The sequence below is a fragment of the Haliotis rufescens genome, unplaced genomic scaffold, assembly GCF_023055435.1.
Source record: "Haliotis rufescens isolate VD_foot unplaced genomic scaffold, xgHalRufe1.0.p SCAF_1, whole genome shotgun sequence".
Classification (NCBI taxonomy): domain Eukaryota; kingdom Metazoa; phylum Mollusca; class Gastropoda; order Lepetellida; family Haliotidae; genus Haliotis; species Haliotis rufescens.
The window spans coordinates 79976240-79996125 of record NW_025963779.1 but is presented as its reverse complement, the minus strand read 5'-3'; the positions used below and the strand labels follow the sequence as shown (position 1 = coordinate 79996125).

At 40.7% G+C, this 19886-nt stretch overlaps 1 protein-coding gene across 2 annotated transcripts in view; it reads left to right on the top strand.

Moving 5' to 3' along the window:
- The window catches only part of LOC124143763 (major facilitator superfamily domain-containing protein 4A-like), a 28715-nt gene extending 9056 nt beyond the window's left edge, over nt 1-19659 (top strand). The window contains exons 1-3 of one of the 2 annotated variants that reach the window (XM_046512846.2): nt 13835-14022; nt 15412-15697; nt 17826-19659. In XM_046512846.2, coding sequence (XP_046368802.2) covers nt 13900-14022; nt 15412-15697; nt 17826-19135 — 1719 coding nt within the window. In that variant the 5' untranslated portion in view covers nt 13835-13899 and the 3' untranslated portion in view covers nt 19136-19659. Of the gene's footprint in view, nt 1-13834; nt 14023-15411; nt 15698-17825 lie in introns of those variants that run through there. The other variant, XM_046512848.2, reaches the window with a different exon arrangement.
- Nucleotides 19660-19886: the final 227 nt, after the last annotated feature.

The following is a 19886-nucleotide window of genomic DNA, read 5'->3' as shown; positions in this document are numbered from 1 at the left end:
GGTTGTTAAATAGACATACACCTGAATAGCAGAACATACGGACCATCCTACTGCAGTGATGCGACTCATTAAATGTATTATCAAATATATATCATTAATATTTATATTTTGAACTGGTCCTACCGTACCTGTAACAGGAGGATGTGACTGTACTCAATGACCCGTTTGTGTGCTGCATCATTGGAGTTGCTGACCTGTTTCCATGAAAGTAGATAATACTGCATCATGACAAAAGTAATGTATTACCTGCGGAATGAAGAAATAGATGTCTTATATGGTTGACCTCGGTTTATATGTTTTGATTGGATAACATTTCCCTTTGAAATTAACACTTTATTAAACCCAACAAGCTAGTCGTACACTTCAAATTCGCGTTGCATTCTATATTAGTTTTACATATATATGCTCCACATAAACTGACGGCCCAAAGAAACGTTTCCAACGATATTTCTAGGATAAAATATGACCAACACAATTTGAAGCAGCAATAACAATTGTATTGTAGAAATTCATCATTCAGGACAGTAAAATGCGAATTTACTATTTCAACAACAAAGTCCTTGACCTCCAACAGTGACATTTCTTGACAAGGGGTCATTCGTCCAGTATTCGATCAACAACATTGGTTACAACTTTAAGGTGACGACGGCCTAGACCGTCCAATACGGGATATGACCTCCATGAGCGGCAATGCATCTTCGAATGCGGCGTCGAACTGAGTAGAAGTGTCCTCACATCGACTGCAGGTATCCGATTCCATTCCTCACTGAGGGCAACGATCAACGCTTGTCTCATGAAGGGAGGATGTTGACGTTTCCGAAGACGACGCCCCAGCTGGTCCCAGAGATGTTCTATGGGTGACAGATCTGGTGATCGAGCTGGCCACGGCAGGACAGTCACGTTGTTGGCGTTGAGGAAGTCTCTAGTAATACGGGCTTTATGGGGTGTGGCGTTATCTTGTTGGAACACCGTCCGTTGTTAACGCCGGATGAAGGGAAGAACCACTGGCCGTAAGATAATGTCAATGTAGCGTTGTGCTGTCAGATTGCCTTCGATGATGACAAGTTCCGTCTTCTCGTCCCCGCAAATGCCACCCCAGACCATAACACTTCCGCCCCCGTAAGGTTCCACCTCCTGGACACAACAAGGAGCCGCACGTTCACCACGTCGTCGATAAACTCGCGTCCGCCCATCATGTTTGAAGAGTTTGAACCTGCTCTCATCACTAAACAGCACTCACCGCCATTCCCTTTGTTGCCATCGCTGAGTTTGCCTGCACCACGTCAATCTGGCACGTCGATGTTGACGGGTCAAGGTTATGCCCTTGAAAGGGCGATAAGCCCGGAGACCATAATGTTGTAGTCGTCTGGTCACTTTTTGTCTGCTGACCGGATGTCCTAAGCTGTTGGCAGCTGATGACGTCACAGTAAGAAATCTCTTCCTCAGATGAAGTACCCGTAAAAAGTGACGGGCGACCAGTCTGGTAATGGTCATCTTGGAGCAGTTCATGTTAATGGCAACCGCTCTCTGTGTCGCTCCCATCTGCAGCATACCTATGTCTCTCTCCCTCTGGACAGCGGTCAGTTTTGGCATGTTCGTTGGTGTTAATCATCGCAACCAATGATAGGGAACAGATCCGTGCGTAATTTATACCCGGAAATTGCACGATAATTTGGAAAAGAATGTTTTAAAAGATTGCTGAAAAACACCAATATCTCGCAAAATCCGCAAAGCACGTGCAAAGAACGACAGAGAACATGAAGGCTGTATTCGTGAGATGTGTTCGTTGCTGTTTTTGATCAGGTTGGCATCTTTGTTTCAAAGTGGCAAATCAGTTAATGTTGGTAACGTTTCTTTTGGCCCTCAGTTTAGGTACAAGTATCAGGCCAATGTGTGGAGGCAACTCACAACCTTGGGGATTTGTGGTAGTAATAAGAAATACTTTCATTGACATCTTCCGTTTTATACAAAATGTTCATGTTAATCTTCCTACATTACATTAACGTAGTGTGTAGTATAGATATATATTACCATTAGGTGAAGTGACAGATGGTGAGAAGCTAAATACGTACATCGTCACGTCATAGGCCCGGGTTCGATTCCCCACATGGGTACAATGTGTGAAGCCCATTTCTGGTGTCCCCCAGCCGTGATATTGCTGGAATATTGCTAAAAACGGCGTAAAACCATCCATACTCACTTGCTCATACGGATACACAGAACATGTGATAAATAATGTTGATAAGTAGGCATTGTGCATGCATGTGGAAATATAATTTCTTTATCCTTTCAGTTTGTTCATAGGTGTGCCATATCCTCGGGCTTGTCACAATACATATGCAAATGTGAGAATAATTGCGAGGTTGGGAAAGAGTCGATTCGATTCGATATGCGCTGCCACTTGCATATTACATTTTCACGTAATATATTCAACACATCAGACCAATACTTGGAACCCAATCTTTGATTTTATAATTAACCAGACAAGAGAAACGCCAAGACAGAATTAATTATCCCCTTATATCCCAGACGCCTTCATCTAAATAGATACACATTAGAGACAGGAATAAACGCTGGTCATGTCAGGACAAGCGACATATGTATTTATGTGCATAGTCTTTGTCAGGCAAACTGTAGAACTGGGTGATACTACCACATTTTAATATCTGATTTAAACAATATTTATTTCCAAAAAAAAGGGAATGGGATTGGTGAACAGGTAAAACCTATTTAAACACCTTTGCCTGCAAAGGACATTTAACAATTAATAAGAGTAAACTGTACATAAAATTATAAATTTAGATTAATTGTACCTTCTGTTGCAAATCGTATGATGCGAATATACAAGTCACACACAAATACACGCATACATATATCGGTACATAAACAAACAGCATACCAGCATATCTAACATACAAACAACTATTTGATTGATTTTAATCGTAAATAGGACATATTTCAATTTTAAATCTTTTAGATTTTGCAATGAACAAATGGACAGTTTGTACAATAGCAAGGTTAGTATCAATAGATGTTGTAGCATGTCCATATAATACTGAATCCAAGTCATGTCCCTTTATATAGTAGTACATGGTGTTCTGAAGATTGCAGTTGTTACGACATGAAAAGAAATAATGTGTAGGACCCTCATCATGATGTCCACAGGAGCAGGTAGCAGACTCATGAATATGTCTGATATTTGTGTGCATTTAAATCGCTGCATCCTCACCTCAGGAAGCAATGGATAATTTGACATTTTTTTATCTGTTATGAGCCCTAAACTGAGCATTGGGGGATTGACGGAACATACAGGTGTAGGTTGATACGATGAAGCATGGATGACAACAGCATAGTGACTGTTATAAATATAGTTGCCGGCAAAATAAGTTATTTATTTAGAGTGTATGAATTGAAATAACTGTTCCCTCAATGGTATCACTTAAAACCTTAGAAAGGCGTTTACTGGTTTACACTTAATACAAACTAATGCCTTGTGGGACACCCTGATCTTTAACCCCCACGAACTTGAAATTGGTTATCTTTTTATTAGGAATGAGGCAAACAGCCCCTTCAACCAAAATCCTGAAAATATTTCACATTTGCAAACTTCGCGATATTGGACTGTGATTAGAAGGATCGGCATGACCCCGATCAAGTTCAGGTACAGGAATAACACCACCATTTCGCCAAACACTGTCCAATATGTTCTGTAGTGTTAGATATGTTTGCCGTGTTTATGTATGTTGTGATCCTTAGCCGTTATAGGGGCGGTCGGGTAGCCTAGTGGTTAAAGCATTCGCTCGTCACGCTGAAGACCCGGGTTCGATTCCCGACATGGGTACAATGTGTGAAGCCCCTTTCTGGTGTCTACCGCCGTGATATTGCTGGAATAGTGCTTAAAGCGGCGTAAAACCATACTCACTCCTTAGCCGTTATAATATACTGTTTCTGCTATTTTTGTTAATCCTTAAAAAATAACAACATTGCATACATTATTGAATGTGTGAAACGACCTTTGATCTTGACATTGTGAATAATTAAAATAACAATTATCAGTCGGTTAATAGCGTTTGATCACTGACATCCTGTTTGGGTAATACAACACCAGCTGCTATCGGTACTCCAAACAATGAATGCCGGTGTCCCGGTATAAACTCTCCCCCGTACAAATTCTCCCTCCGGAGATTTTATACCGGTACAGATTCTCCCCCGGCGAATCTGTTCTGAAATAAAATCTCCCCCGGGCGGATATATTTCTCGCCCCTCAGTATAAAGTCTCCCCCCTGATTATTCGGTTTGTTGCAATGTCTTTAAGTACTATATTCTTTACATAGTTATCTTTAATGTAAGGAGGGTTACTTTAAAAAATAGATTATGAAATATGGTCATAATGAATTGATATTTCAGAATATTTTATTTGGTAACTGTACCTTCCATCCTAAAATTATTATAAGACATAATCATACCAAACAAAGGATGGGAGACAAGAGTCTCTACAGAGTTTGTTGTTTCCAATACAGTTGTTGTTGTCTGTATACATTTTTTTAATATACCAGTTTGAGTCTACATGTGAACACAATCGATGGTTGAAATGTTAGTCTAAGAATAAAACATGAACTAATTCTCAAGAACTCTGATGTATAAAGTTACCTTCATCTTTGATTGACTGATGTATTTTCAATCTTTATTCAGCACTGAAGAGGCCACAGGCCTATACTAAGAAGCATTAAGTTTATGAATAAACTGTTATAAAGTATTCATAAAGTATCAGGGATCATTTCAACTTGCAAAATGATTGACATATTCCTTTACAGAGCGAGGATTGGGCTGTTTTCCCACCCGATTGACTGATATTACAACATTCACATGGTTTAGAATGGTACAATGAATGGTAAAGCATGCAAATTACACTAATACGCGATATTTCATAAGAAAATATCATATCTCCGTTGAAACATAAAACCAATATTTATGAGTCTACATATTGATATAAGACTTTATCACTGTATCCAATTCCAACATTTTAGATATAAACTTTCGGACAGTTCAGTTCAAAATTCTTCAACCTTTAATACATCACAGAGATTTGTAGCTAGACGACGGGAATCTACAGTCTTGACTGTCTGTGTTTTTTTTTATGAGAATGTTTCTCACCGACCTTAGCGTGTAGGGGTGTGATGTCCTGGGCAGGAAATGACAGTGTTTTGACTACTCGTCTTTCATTAATTAACGTTATGGGCATCCCTAATTAACCTTTACTAATTCATGTTAAACCAACACAGGATGTTTTCTGGAAGTGGACAATCGCGAATGTCATAGGGCTGACACGACACTTGTTAATAACTGTCCTAGAACTTCTTAAGTTACTAAACATTCTTTATATCTAACGACTAATATCATATCTTCCTATATACCACTTTATTGTCTCATATTGCGGTAGTTAAAGAAAACAGTGCTCTAAGTGAAGCCCTTTTCACTCCACATTCTCAACATCGTCTCTATCAGAAGTGTTTGGCAACTATTGAACTGCATGGCAAGTATTTATAAAACGACCGGGGGAGGAAATATTCTTGGGGGAAATTTTATTTCGTAGGGTGGGGGAGAGTTTATTTCGAGAGGGGCGGAACTGTACCGGTATAAATTCGCCGAGGGACGATTTTATTCTGGGGGCGAATATATTTCGTGACACCGGCCAGGGACCAATCCCCTGAGTGAACAACTGAAGGCAGTAAAGGCAAGATAGTTTATGGATGGCAACTTTTTTAGTCTATTCTGTTATGAATCATAATAATTAAATAAAGAAGTTGTCATCCATAAAATATCTTGCCTTTATTGTTACTTACCAACTTCTAAAATGCCAGTCAAACAGTTCAACGTATGGCACTTTCAACGCTGTTACTAATAAGGCATAAGGTGACATATGTTGTGGACAATGTAATCAAACGAAAGAGCAGACAAAGGCCGTAAAGCATTAAAAATTCCCAGGCGCGAGCAGGCAGACTGGGCACCGGCCCTATCGCCATGATCGTTGCAATTGCGCAGCACGTCAAACAACGGGAATCCGTTTTAACCCTAGTAAGGAAAATCCCCTCGGTGGCGGAGTTTTTCGTTTGGGGGACGATTTCGCCTGTTATTTTTTAATCGTCTGTTTTACGCTATTTCCGTTTTTCAAATTTAATTTTGGTCAAGCATCTGAGATGAAGTATCATCTGAAGTATTAAAATCTGTTAAGTTGCTATGTCTAACAGTTTATTTGCCCTTTAACATTGTCATGTTTTCCACTGCAACGGAGACGAACTGGGGAGTTGTGGCAGGTCTTGTCCAAACTGCTGGCGCTTGAAACATCGAAGTGGATTAGGCATGTACACTTCCACCTCCATGTTAAAACATCCAGCTCCTATTGAATTTTGAATTGAAGTGAGACAACATGCAAATAGATATTAGTATTTGTTTTGATGATGTTGTCACCATCTTTCCTAGTGAATCGTTTCATCAGAGGTGACACACTTGTTCATCCAACATGTCAGAGAGACATTTTGCCCGATCCTGGATAATGCCGCTACATGAATTCAATGTTTTGTGCTCTGAGACAACATTCCAGTTTTTGCAAAATGATGTCCTCCGAGTAAATGTATAGATTGTTGTCTCTTTGCACATTCCCCAAAGGAACCTGGAGACGAGTGACGTTTATAGATTCGCCACATATTACTGAGATAGATTTTGATATGGCAAAAGGGTTGAGTTTGTGTGGCAGTCCATCAACTCCCTCCAGAATCTAAATCAGGTGCAGATGATTCTTCATCAGAAGATGAAACAGTGTTTGAATTAACATGTCTTATCTTGCGTTTGAACGAAAACCAGTTAATTGTTGGGTAGCTATTATGAAAGAACGGAGATTCGACATCTCTGCTCCACACCCGCCAAGGAGTTTTAACAAGAACGATGTTCTAGTGGAAGGCGACTACAAACACCAGGGCTACAGGGGGTGCTATAAACAGGTAGCTATTGTTGTCAGACATAGTACATGTCAGGCTGGTTCCTCGCTTGGCAGTTACCTGAAGCCAAGGCCTTCTGACATAGGGCTGTAGGCAAATGTAAGATAATTATGAACCAATAATTAGAATTCGAACTCATTCTAGATCATGATCCCACTGCATAGTTTTTGAGACAATTTGTCCCCATTGAGAAGCGGACGCAAGGACGGAACTTATTTCCTATGTTCGCCCGCCCCACTTCGTGGCGGGGGATAATAATATTAATGTCAACGTTAAAGTTTCCCATGCTCAGAGCATGGCGTGACAAGCCGATTGTAAGCGCTGGGTCCATTCTACCACCCACCCAAGCGAAGTACAGGTGATGTGCTCCTGGCTCCAGTGCCCTCAACAACCAAACTCCCGCCCCCCTCCGACACAGGAGCGCAGTCGAGGACAAAAGAAGTTGTCTAATCGAAACAGATGGCCCTATGTCCACATTTGACCAAAATAGATGTTTTTGCATTCTCCTTCCAAATGAGTGCTTTTCTAATATTGTTGTAAATTTCATGAGTGAGTGAGTATGGTTTAACGCCACTTTTAGCAATACTCCAGCAATATCCGTCGGGGGACACCAGAAATAGGCTTCAAGCATTGTACCCATGTCGGGAATCAAACCCGGGTCTTCAGCGTGACGAGCGAAGTAAATTTCATGAAGCCCCTGTTGCTGGAAAGTAGTATATCAGTGATTCTCTGTCTAAAAACACACACGTTACTTCAAACCAGAATGTTTTGTCCATGTCAATATGCATGTGTCCAGTCAAATTCTTGACACAGATCATGTGACAAGGGTCGGAGATAGGACTGTATATTTCCAAATCATTTGGAGATTTAGTCTGGAAGGTAATTTAAGGTACCGACGTTTACTACAATATCTGAAAAACTATTGGACCTACTCCAGTCAAAGTTGGTATGAGATTATTAAACAGTCATACATAACTGGATATTACATTTAGAGACAAACGGTGCATGAATAGAAAATCTAGTTATTTAGCTATCACTATATTTCATCAACAACCAGACCTGTTCGTCACGGGTGGAACGAGCATTCCTTGAAACAGCCATCTGCATAATGCTACCCCTGCGTCACAGGGCCATATGACACAGTTGAACCAATCAACTGAACTCGAAAGGTTACACGGGAATCACGCACGCACGAATACGGTGTTAGCGTTGGGCGTCTCAACGTGCGTGAGTTAAGTTGACTTGATCATACGCATGTGGTTATGGATCTACATCAAACAGTAATGACAGCAGGTGTTTGCAAAAAGGTGAAACATAAACACTGTTTTAAATGTACATTAAATGTAGGAATAATTATGTGTCTGTTGTAATTCAAAACATTTATCGTCAACATCAACTATGCTGGTATGTCATATGAGCACTTTGTCATAGAAACCGTTAATAATATCAAATCATACTCTAAATCATGACTCATGTCACAGATATTTCGCATTTTTCTCGAAGATCTTTTTCACGAGAGAGACAATCATCACGTGACGCTAAGCAGGGCCCCGACTCAGCACGGCATGCTGCTTGCGTTCGATTTCAAAACCCTGGACGACCATGGGGGCGGTCGGGTAGCCTAGTGGTTAAAGCGTTCGCTCGTCACGCCGAAGACCCGGGTTCGATTCCCGACATGGGTACAATGTGTGAAGCCCATTTCTGGTGTCCCCCGCCGTGATATTGCTGGAATATTGCTAAAAGCGGCGTAAAACCTCACTCACTCACTGGACGACCCTGATGAACCCGTGTTGTTTGTTTGTTGTTTAACGCCGCACTCAGCAATTTTCCAGCTATATGACGGCGGTCTGTAAGTAATCGAGTCTGGACCAGACAATCCAGTGATTGACAACATGAGCATTGATCCACGCAATTGGTTGGTTTGTTGGTTGGTTTGTTGTTTAACGCCGCACTCAGCAATATTCCAGCTATATGAAGGCGGTTTGTAAATAATCGAGTCTGGACCAGACAACCCAGTGATTAATATCATGAACATCGATCCACGCAATTGGGATCGATGACATGCATCAACCAAATCAGCGAGCCTGACCACCCGATCCCGTTAGTCGCCTTTTACGACAAGCATGGTCACCTTTTACGGCAAGCATGGGTTGCTGAAGACCTATTCTACCCCGGAATCTTCACTGGAACCACACAATTGGGATCAATGAGATGCATCGACCAAGTCAGCGAGCCTGACCACCCGATCCCGTTAGTCGCCTCTTACGACAAGCATAGTCGCCTTTTACGACAAGCATGAGTTGCTTAAGACCTTTTCTACCCCGGATCTTCACGAGCCGAACCCGTCTTGGCCAAGGCACAACCCTTGTTAACCATGGTGGATTAATGTCTGGTTGTCAGCGCATTTACGTATACTTCGGTTGAACACAGATGCCCATTACCACTGAACTCCAACTGACGTCATTGTTAAATTTAAATACATGAATTAAAAATTAATAAACTAATTTATTGAATATAATTTACTACTAGGTAAAAAATATATATGAATATTATGTATCCTGATATGCATCGGGGAAATTTTACATTCGATCGTTGATATAAATACTTTAGAATTAATAATTTCTGTTTTGCATGTATCATATAGAATACACTCTTAAAAAGGAACGCACAGGTAGACTTTTAGTAAATTTATTGCACCTTATAAAGTCGATATATATCATTTAATATCATAGATACAAATATGAAAATTTTGAACTAGATCGCCACATGTTGTCGTTGTACAAAGGCATTGAAAACGTATCATTGTCATGTAACATAAGGCCACAAGGTTGCGCTGAACTCAGTATTTCGTGTGGCCGCCCCTGAGTCTCGGCATTTTCGAACTTGAAACATGTTGACAATTGAATGACAAAATATTGGCTTATGAATGCCTTTTTATGGCCACTACCACGAGTTACGAATGACATAACAATGCCGTTTAAGACATTGCAAATCGACAACGGCTGCATTTTGACGCACCGTTTGTCGAATATCAGGCCACCAACATTTTCAAATAACATATATCCAATTAATATACCGGATTTTTTGTGCAGTCAGGTTCAATGAACTACATACTACCTGTGCGTTTCTTTTTTTTGAAGAGTGTATGTAGAATGGCAGCGTCATCAAGTAATGAAATAGTTGTGAACGTCTCACAAGTGCGTGTTGTAGCATACGGTCGTTGTGTTTCTCCGTCTCCTGGCAGCCATGATAATATCTTAGGTTGAAGTTTTATTCCGGGTACTGTCCTAAGTTATCCTTAATGAACACTTGTTGCCTCGGCTTGAACCTCGTCAACCCTGGCTGCCATTAATGTTGTAATCTCAGTTGAATCAGGTCACGTAAATGTTGATTATCGGAAGCACGTACCATATGTTGTGTAATTTTTCAGTGGTCGCTACCCTTCTACTATAATATATACACGACATCGAAATGTATTCCAAAATGCATTTTGGCGGTGGGTATCCTAGCAGTTAAAGCGTTCGCTCGTCACTCCGAAGACACGGGTTCGAGGCCCACATGGTTACAAAGCGTGAAGCCCATTTCTGGTGTCCTCCGCCATGATATTGCTGAAATATTGGTAAAAACGGCATAAAACCATAGTTTACACATTCATATCTAAATGCAATGAAAACATTCCTTACTTTCCTCTCTGACGTCATAAAGGGGGCTACCTTTAGAAGAGGTAAGATGTGCCAACATTGACACAAAAGTGGGCAGAACTCGTCAGATAATGACGTAACCCTGCTTGAAAGATATGAATTTGTTATGTTTTATGGCAATATATTTATTGAAAGATAACGTTTAAAATGATGAAACGTTTGTGGAAAAACATCAAAATTGAATAGAAAAGCTATTTATCTATTTCTAACTACATTTTATTGACGTACGTGTCTCCAACAAAATGGTAGAATTTGGATGGTTTTGTCTCAAGATGTATACCAATGTAGCCGAGTGACATCACTGTAATGGTGACGGCATTCCTTTTGAAAATGTCACACAAAGTAGACGTAGAGGTGTTGAAGTTTCTACCCTGCGGTCAGATGTGGATGGTATTTAAATCAAACCACTGCTGGAACATAATAAGTAATAATTACGTTTCTTACGACGACGTCGCTTTGCATCTTTTACGACGCATACTATAATAGCGACAGTGATGGTATGGTAGAAGTTGCCACTGGTTCCAACGTGCATAATTTGTACAAATACAATATTAAACTCTTGTACCAAAAAACCCCAAAGAATAATGGGGCAACTATGAATCCATGGAACTTTATAGCTTTCTACAATATTCCTATGTCAGAACATAGATTTGTAAAGAATTGAGTTCAATATTTCTTGCGTTTATGGAGGTATTTACAAACGTAAATCCGCAAAAATATTGCAATCAATCGTTATGAATAAATAAATCAACAATAATTACTTCACAGACTATCATACGTATGATATTGAATTTTTACTGCGTTCATTATTTTTAAAATCGAAGTAATTTATTTGCGCATTTCAAGTAAACTGAAGCTCCGTAACAATTCGTTTTAATTTTGATACAATGATAAAATCACGAAAGCTATTTCACAATTTATTTGCACTATGCTGAAGTGGCATTGAACTCTAGTCACTGATGAAAGTTACTTTTCCCAATCATTGACTGATTTGCACGATTCGGATACGTAAACTTATTGAACAAAATCAGTCAATATTCACAGGGAAACCACCCAAAATACTCATGAACGAACGTGATTACGTCCATACAGATAGCTCTCTAGTATGTCAGAAATGCATAACAGTGGTCTCGGAACACTAGTAATGCTAATTAGGAATAAATAGTATTGCAGGTGAGGTGAAATGGAATTTAACGTCGCGTCCAAGATTATAGCACTTATATAGCGACGTGCAATAATGTTTCAACTGCGATGAATATGTAAATTGATGTTAATACAATTCCGAGTGAGTGAGTGAGTGAGTGAGTATGGTTTGACGCCGCTTAGCAGTATTCCAGCAATATCACGGCGGGGGACACCAGAAATGGACTTCACACATTGTACCCATGTCGGGAATCGAAACCGGTTCTTCGGCGTGACCAATCTCATTAAAATCAGACCTCAGTTCTCGCTACCGCTGAACAAAGATATGAGGACATCCCATTAAGGGTCACGTCAAAACGGCCTTTCATCCGACTAATCAGAGCATCGCTTACCAGATTATGAAAGTGACAGTCAGAATGTAACTTCTAATCATGCAACCTCGAAAAATGTACTCCGAACGATAGTTACGGGTTTAACGACTGAATCCATACAATCTAGACCATCTATTAGCCATTCCAGAATGCTCTTTTGTTCAGGTTTCAAATTTGTAATCGAGAATTTGTCAAAATATGTTTCGAAGCGTAGTCGCCAATTTGAAATTAGTGCCGTAAAGCACGAGAAAGCTGCTTCTGATTTGTCATTCCATTGGTCGGTCAAAGTTCGCGCAAGGTCGGTCTGACGTGACCCGTAATGGGATGTCCTCAGATCTTTGTTCAGCGGTAGCGAAAACTAAGACCTGATTTTAATGGCATTGCGGCGTGACGAGCGAACGCTTTAACCATTGGGCTACCCGACCGCCACTAATACAATTCCGAGTTCATGACGGTATATTTATTCATTCAACCTTTTCAAGCTTTATTTACGATAAACATCTGTAACCATGTACACATAATTATTTTATATAGCTACATATTCATGATTTCAAGTGTTAACTGTGAACATTTGTGACAACGTCAACTTATTTGAGGCATGACTCACGTTATTGCGCCGGTACACACGGCCAAGCTGATAAGCATACGGATATAATTTATTCCGTGCCTGTATGTTAAAATAATAACCATAAATTAATAATATTTCTGCATCGTCGATTATCAAATATATCCAAAATAGTATCGAGCGTATATATAATATTTATCATAATGGAATGGAGACATGATTCGCTGGATAATCGATGGTTCCTGCAACCTATCGTGTATGTTAAATGGATTATATATACACAAAACTTACACAAATTACCTGATTCGGAAATATGATCTTCACAATATCTTTTGTCTGCACTGACTTAAATTTGTTTGTTTGTTGTTGAACTCCGCACTCAACAATACTATAGCTGCATGATGGCGGTCTGTAAATAATCGAGTCTGGACCAGAAAGTTGTGCTTAGTGAATACTAAGAACCGAATTTAAGGGTTACGACAGAAAACGTTACAGTAAATTCGTTGTTTAAATGCTTTCTTAGAGGGAAATGGTTTGAGAAGTGTGATATTAATCACTGGATTTTTCAGGTCCAGACTCGATTATTTACAGACCGTCGTCATATAGCTGGAATATTGCTGAGTGCGGCGTTAAACAACAAACCAACCAACCAATTGCGTAGATTGGTGCTCATGATGCCAGTCACTGGATTGTCTGATCCAGAGTCGAGAGTGTTTACAGACCGCCGTCACATAGCTCGAATATTCCCGGGTTGGGCGTTAAACAGCAAATCGTAGTTTGCGCACAGCTCACTAGCGTGCCGGCTCCGTGGAACCACGTGATACCCCGATCTAAACAATATGTCCATAAGCAATGTCCCGGTTTTGACAAAGACAATACGGATAAAAGAAGACGAGGTTCATTTTCTGACCTTCAGACACAGAATGCGACTCTATCACAAGATGTGACATTGATTGCATTTAAGTAATTACAGCATATTAGCATGATAAGTAAAGTACTGTCAGTTCATACAACCAATTTGTAATTTGAATCTGTCAGTGACAGATGTCGCCTACAGCTCCAGATGCTAGGGCTTCGAAATGTGTCTCGCAGTTCACAGATTATGCAGTGGCACGTAGGTTTGGATGCCTGAGCATCGTACCATAATCATGTGGCAAAAACTTACAGACCTCTGGCAGAAGATGTCTGTCACCGTCTTTTCGAAGATTTGTGAAACCGTTTGGATGGCTTGGGCCTTTTTCGTTGTCGTAAGTATTTGACCCGTCAGTGTTGTGTAACATATATTGTTTACCCTACAGCCACCCACACCCACATGTGGTTACATACTAGTTTTACACATAAAAGTGATGTTACTGTCCTGTGCTGGCAGGTTGTTGTTATTAGTAATGACAGTTACAATTTTAATATATACATGAACTAACTGCAAGTCGTACTCTATTTTTAACGCTTGTCAGTTTTGACAGTTAGATTCTAGATAATTAATTTCTACAAATTCTATTTAATCTACTTGAAAAAGAATAATTACTATGCGCAAAGGCAGAGCCAATAATGCTGCACGTTAATTGTTATTAAAAAAACTGTAAACTAGTCTATCGAATCATTATAAAATTTCTAAAAACTCGCTGGGCCAAAAACTAAAAACTTACGTTGAGTCTGTTATTTCCGCAACTGATTTTGACCGAGATTATATTCGTGGTTACGTCACTTCCTGAAATACATGTAGCAGAAGACGCCAAAAGTTAGAGCGAGAAGAATGCGATTTAACACCAAATATACGACGTGACATTAACTAGAATGGATGTAATCTACTCAATAACATGTCTAGGAAGGTATTTACGTAAGTATTTTGGAATAAATATATTTACTTTAGTGGAGCATGAAACAATTTCGGAACGAACTACCCAACTTTTGATGACGTAAGCACCAGTAGGTCGCGGGACTATTTGAGCCGATCACTGGAGCTAACTATAACTGTTAAATATTACTATGAAACATTTAATTGATCTTATACGTACAATATACATAGTTTTTACACACCAGACGTGTATGTAATAATAAAAAATCATATATTTAATAACTATTAAAACTTCAAACGATCGCGGGAACGTGGACGAAAACCGAAGGTCTTGATCGTTTTCGACCGAGCCTGACTATTACAATATCAATGCCCCGGATGTGCTTATAATCTTGTTCTAAGTTGAGGCATACGAACTATTTTATTACTAAAAACTGACAATCTATATAACTGATCGTACTGACGGATGTAACAAAAAATATATTTAAGGGATGTTATTAATCCGGAAGTGTATACCTAGAGACATACATGCAGGACTGCATTAAACAAGATTAGGGAACAAAGATCATCATAAGTAGGTATAAGTGAGGTCAACTGTCAACTAACTTGGTAAAACAAAGAGGATCAATGTTACATGATATCTGGTGACCAATTGTTTGGGCATTAAGAAAAAGATGGGGATGGCACTGGTTCTGTTATTGTGCAGTCAAAGCAAGCATTGCTAGTTTAACTGTGTATGGGAGGTCAGAGTCGTTCAAGGGTTAAAATTGGTTCACGCGTAAAATGGGATACAACTTTAAACACCTTTAATGTATACTTTCTGTCATACCGTATCACACAGGGCATCAATTATGCCATCCTGGGCCCCACCCTGCTGGATCTGCAGCTGATCCTGAAGCAGGACCTGGCAAGTCTCTCCACCATACCCCTGAGCAGCGGCATTGGGGAGACATTGGGGATGTTCCTGGCGATGGCACTCTCTAAATACGGACAGAAACGTCTTCAGCTGGGCATTTCCCTACTGCTGGCGTCAGTTGTGATTACTTGTATTCCTCTCGCACCAAGTTACATCTACGTAGATGTCATGTTCGCCTTGGTGGGATTCATTTCAGCAATACCTTCGTGTTGTAAGTACTAAAATATACATGCACCGTTATAATCACTCCAGCACAGGTGGCTCTGTCATGTGAGTTGTCACAAGTCGTTGCGTGGAGTTGTTTCCCTTTGTCACATCAGGGGCTGTACCTCTCTTCAGAAATGACACATATACTCAACAACAAAAGTTCCTGTGACACCAATATTTTAGTGTATTTTTCAAACAAGTAAAGTTTGGTTTTCAATATTTTAGTACATGTATGGAATCAAGTCACAAAAACGCAACTGCTACAGAAAAGCATGCATTCCATGCAAAAGTTGACTTTTATGCAAGCCCCATGCATTTCACAACCCAAGAATGGGTATAAAGTCATGTGCGTTACACTGGATTCAATATGCATTGTTAAGCATCGTGCTGACAACAACCACTCAGAAAAACAACAAAATTACGCAATTATTCAACATTACGAAATGCCACGCCTCTCCGAAAATGAGCGTCTGCGAGCCATTGGTAATACTATGCTTGAAGCAGGATCGAGTCAACGAGATGTTGCAAGACAATTTAACGTCCTCGGAAACACCATTTGGTGTTTATGGCAACGTTGGCAACAGACGAATGCAGTCAGAGACCATCCTATGAGTGGCCGGCCACGCGTAACCAATAATCGACAAGACAACTGGATTCGAACAACATACATACGAAATCGATTCCAGCCAGCAACAGTGACTGCAAGAAGCATCCCTGGCCTTCGACGAATATCTTCACAAACCGTACGTCGTCGCCTCAGATGTGCAGGGATTGTCGCCAGAAGACCCGCCAGACGTCCCATTTTGACAGGAAACCACCGTCAAGCACGTCTACATTGGTGCAGACAGCGTCTACGCTGGACAGCCATGCAGTGGGGGCAAGTTCTATTCACTGTTGAGTCTCGTTTTCACCTCAGCCGCAGCGATGGACGGATTCGAGTGTACCGACGTCGAGGTGAACGTTACGTCAATCATTGTGTCATGGAAGAAGATCGGTTCGGGGGCGGCAGCGTTATGGTTTGGGGTAGGATTACAGCAAGACAGAGGACCCGTTTGATAGTTTGAGGGAAATCTCAATGGACAGCGCTACCCCGACGAGATCATCGGCCCTATTGTTCTACCGTTTTTGCGTAGTCATGGCCCAGGCATTACCTTTGAACATGACAACACCCGGCCTCATGTTGCTCGACTTGTTCAGGATTCTCTCCAACAAAACAACGTGAATGTCATACCCTAGACGGCTCGCTCCCCTGATCTCTCACCAATCGAGCACATGTTGGATGAGATGGATTGGCGCCTTCGACGTCAACCACGTGTTCCATAGACACTCCAGGAACTTTGAAACATGCTCCAGCAGATATGGACAGATATCCCACAGGACTTTGTGCGACGCCTGGTCCATTCCATGAGACGAAGATGTGTTGCTTGCATCGCAACCAGAGGTGGACCCACACGCTATTGATTTGTAAATTGACATTTTGGCATGTTCATGGTTTTTTTTTATGAAATCACGCATTTTCTGAAGTCAGTATGGCAAATTAAGCCATTTGAACACTTACAGGAGTCTTTTATCTCTTGCAAACCGAAATTGTTTCAGATTTGGTAAAAAACATAACTTTGCATTAAATCTTTTGTTTTTCCGTATATAAGCGATCCACCAACCCGATTGTTCCCAGAACAGTTTGCGTGGCTACAATTTGTGACAAGTTGAGATGGAGCCAAACTTAAATGGCGTGTATCCCCTATTCAAGAACGATGTTTACTTTTGAATATCTGACACAAGCTGTATTTTGACACACACACACACACACACACACACACACACACACACACACACACACACACACACACACACACACACACACACACCAGATACTTTTTTTAAACCATGAACCTAAAAAAAGACACCTTGCAACAATGTCATTTTTGTGGCAAGCATTTTGTTTCTTTTTTTCAAGACTGAAGCATAATTATTTTTTCTCAAGAATTTTCGAGAAAATCGCCCAGAATATTAAATGTTCGGTTCCTTATGTTGGTGTCACAGTATAGTTAGATTGCACGTATTAATGAGCTTGTCCTTTCCAGTGATTGTGTATGCTGTTGATATGCTCACTTGAACTATCTCTTCCACAGTTCTGATGGATGTGTGCAGTGAGCTGTGGAAGGACAGGGGTACAGCGTTTCAGTTCATCCTAGTCGGCAGTTCCCTGGGCGCCATTCTCACTCCTCTGATAGTGGAACCGTTCTTATGTCAGGATGATGTGTCAAAAGTTACAAACTTTACCAGATTTCTACCCACGGGAGTAGCTTCTGTAAACGGTTCATGTTCAATGGATGATCTGGCTCTGGTTGAGAACATGTGTGTGAATGTCACTCGACATTTTGAAGCCAATGATTCTAAACAAACACAAGGACATTTTCTTGTTGACCATGTGAGTGTAGATCACTCCTGTCCGTGTACCGCCCTGCTGTCTCTGTCGTATAGATCCACTGACAGCTGCAAATCGAACTTGACAAGGGAGGTTGATGAGGGAGGAGATTATTGCAATTGGCAAACGGCTTGCAGCAACCTACAGCATAAAGACTATAACACAACGGAGGAAGATGTACAGTATCTTATTTTTGTGTGTTGCCCGTTACTAAGTGCGTTAGGTGAATGCCGTACTAATTACGGAGCTGCGCACAATGGAACAGAGTCCTGTACCGAAAGTGACACTAATGTGCGCAGTGCTTATGTCGCCATGGGGTTTGTTTTGTTGCCAAGTTCATTCGCATTTTTCTACTTTTGGTGGAAGAGGGACTCAAGCTGGGCCTCTGCGGCGATAACAGACAGCCCGGGACAGGATTACAGTCAATTTGATGTACCCCCCATTGGAAAATTTCAAGCTGTGATATTTTACACCTTATTGTTTTTATCTTATCTTCCTCTTACTGCATTGACAATAGTATTTGCTACTTACCTGACAGCTTTTGGTGTTGATGGACATTTACAGCTCCCAAAGTCTACAATGGTGTACATGACATCTGTGTTCTGGATCTCCACTCTGCTGGGTCGAATCGTCAGCACAGCATTGACACCACTGTTAGGACATGCTAAAATAATCATCGGTAATTTTGTAGGTTTAGTTGTGGCGTCAGTTCTACTCATAGTCGTGGCGCCGTATTACGAGTCCATGTTGTGGTTGAGCACTGTTCTGTTAGGGGTGTTTGCCTGTCCCTATGAGGGTGCGGGGATAGCATGGGCCGCTGACTATGTCGGAATGTCTCCACAACTTGTAGCCCTTTCATGGATATCTGCGTCCGCAGGGAACCTAGCCTTTCCGTTTGTAGGAGGAATAATGTTTACAGACGTTGGGCCATCCGCGTTTTTGTATCTACTCGGTGGTCTAAGTGTTTTCATGGTTTTAATGTTCGCTCTTTTAAACGTCCAGGTGCGGTGTTAAGGTTTCAAAAAATAACTTCCTTCATATTTCACCTCAGTTTATTTGTTTAACGCCACCGAAATGCCTCAGCAATGTGACGGCGGCCTATAAATAATCGAATCTTGACAAGACCAAACCATTCAACGTCCCATTAATGAAATCGCCTTTTAGACAAGTATAGGTTTCTGAGGACTTAGTCTAACCCGGAATTCTACCCATGCTGGTCGTAATAGGATCGGGTGGTCATGAGTTTGTTGATTGCCTGTCATCGTACACCGACTGCGTCGACCCTCACAGACTCACGGAATCAATCACTGGATGTCTAATCCACACTCAATTACATACAAACCTCTGTCATATACCTGGAATATGGCTGAGTCAGGCGTTTACAGCAACAAAATTGTTTTATAGATTGAATATTTTCTTGATTTGCGTCTGTATGAACAATCTTTATGAATGATCTTTATCAAGCTACTTGCATATATGATCATGAAGAGAATGTTAACGGTGTCTACCCTGATTTATCTATGGGTTTGGCATATTTATATCCGGAATAAAAAGTATCATTTTACTTTACATGTTTTATCTGATCAGTTAATTAGAGGAAATCATTTCCAAGCGGAGTACGGTGGAATAGTCCGCTATCCGCTGTACGGAGTTGCTTCCCTTAGGCAAGCCAGCATCCGGTGATTGGGGATTACAATCCCAGATTGGCCCTGACTGTGAGCCTTGGTTTGTCAGAATCATACCCATGTTCGTTGGTTAAACTAAA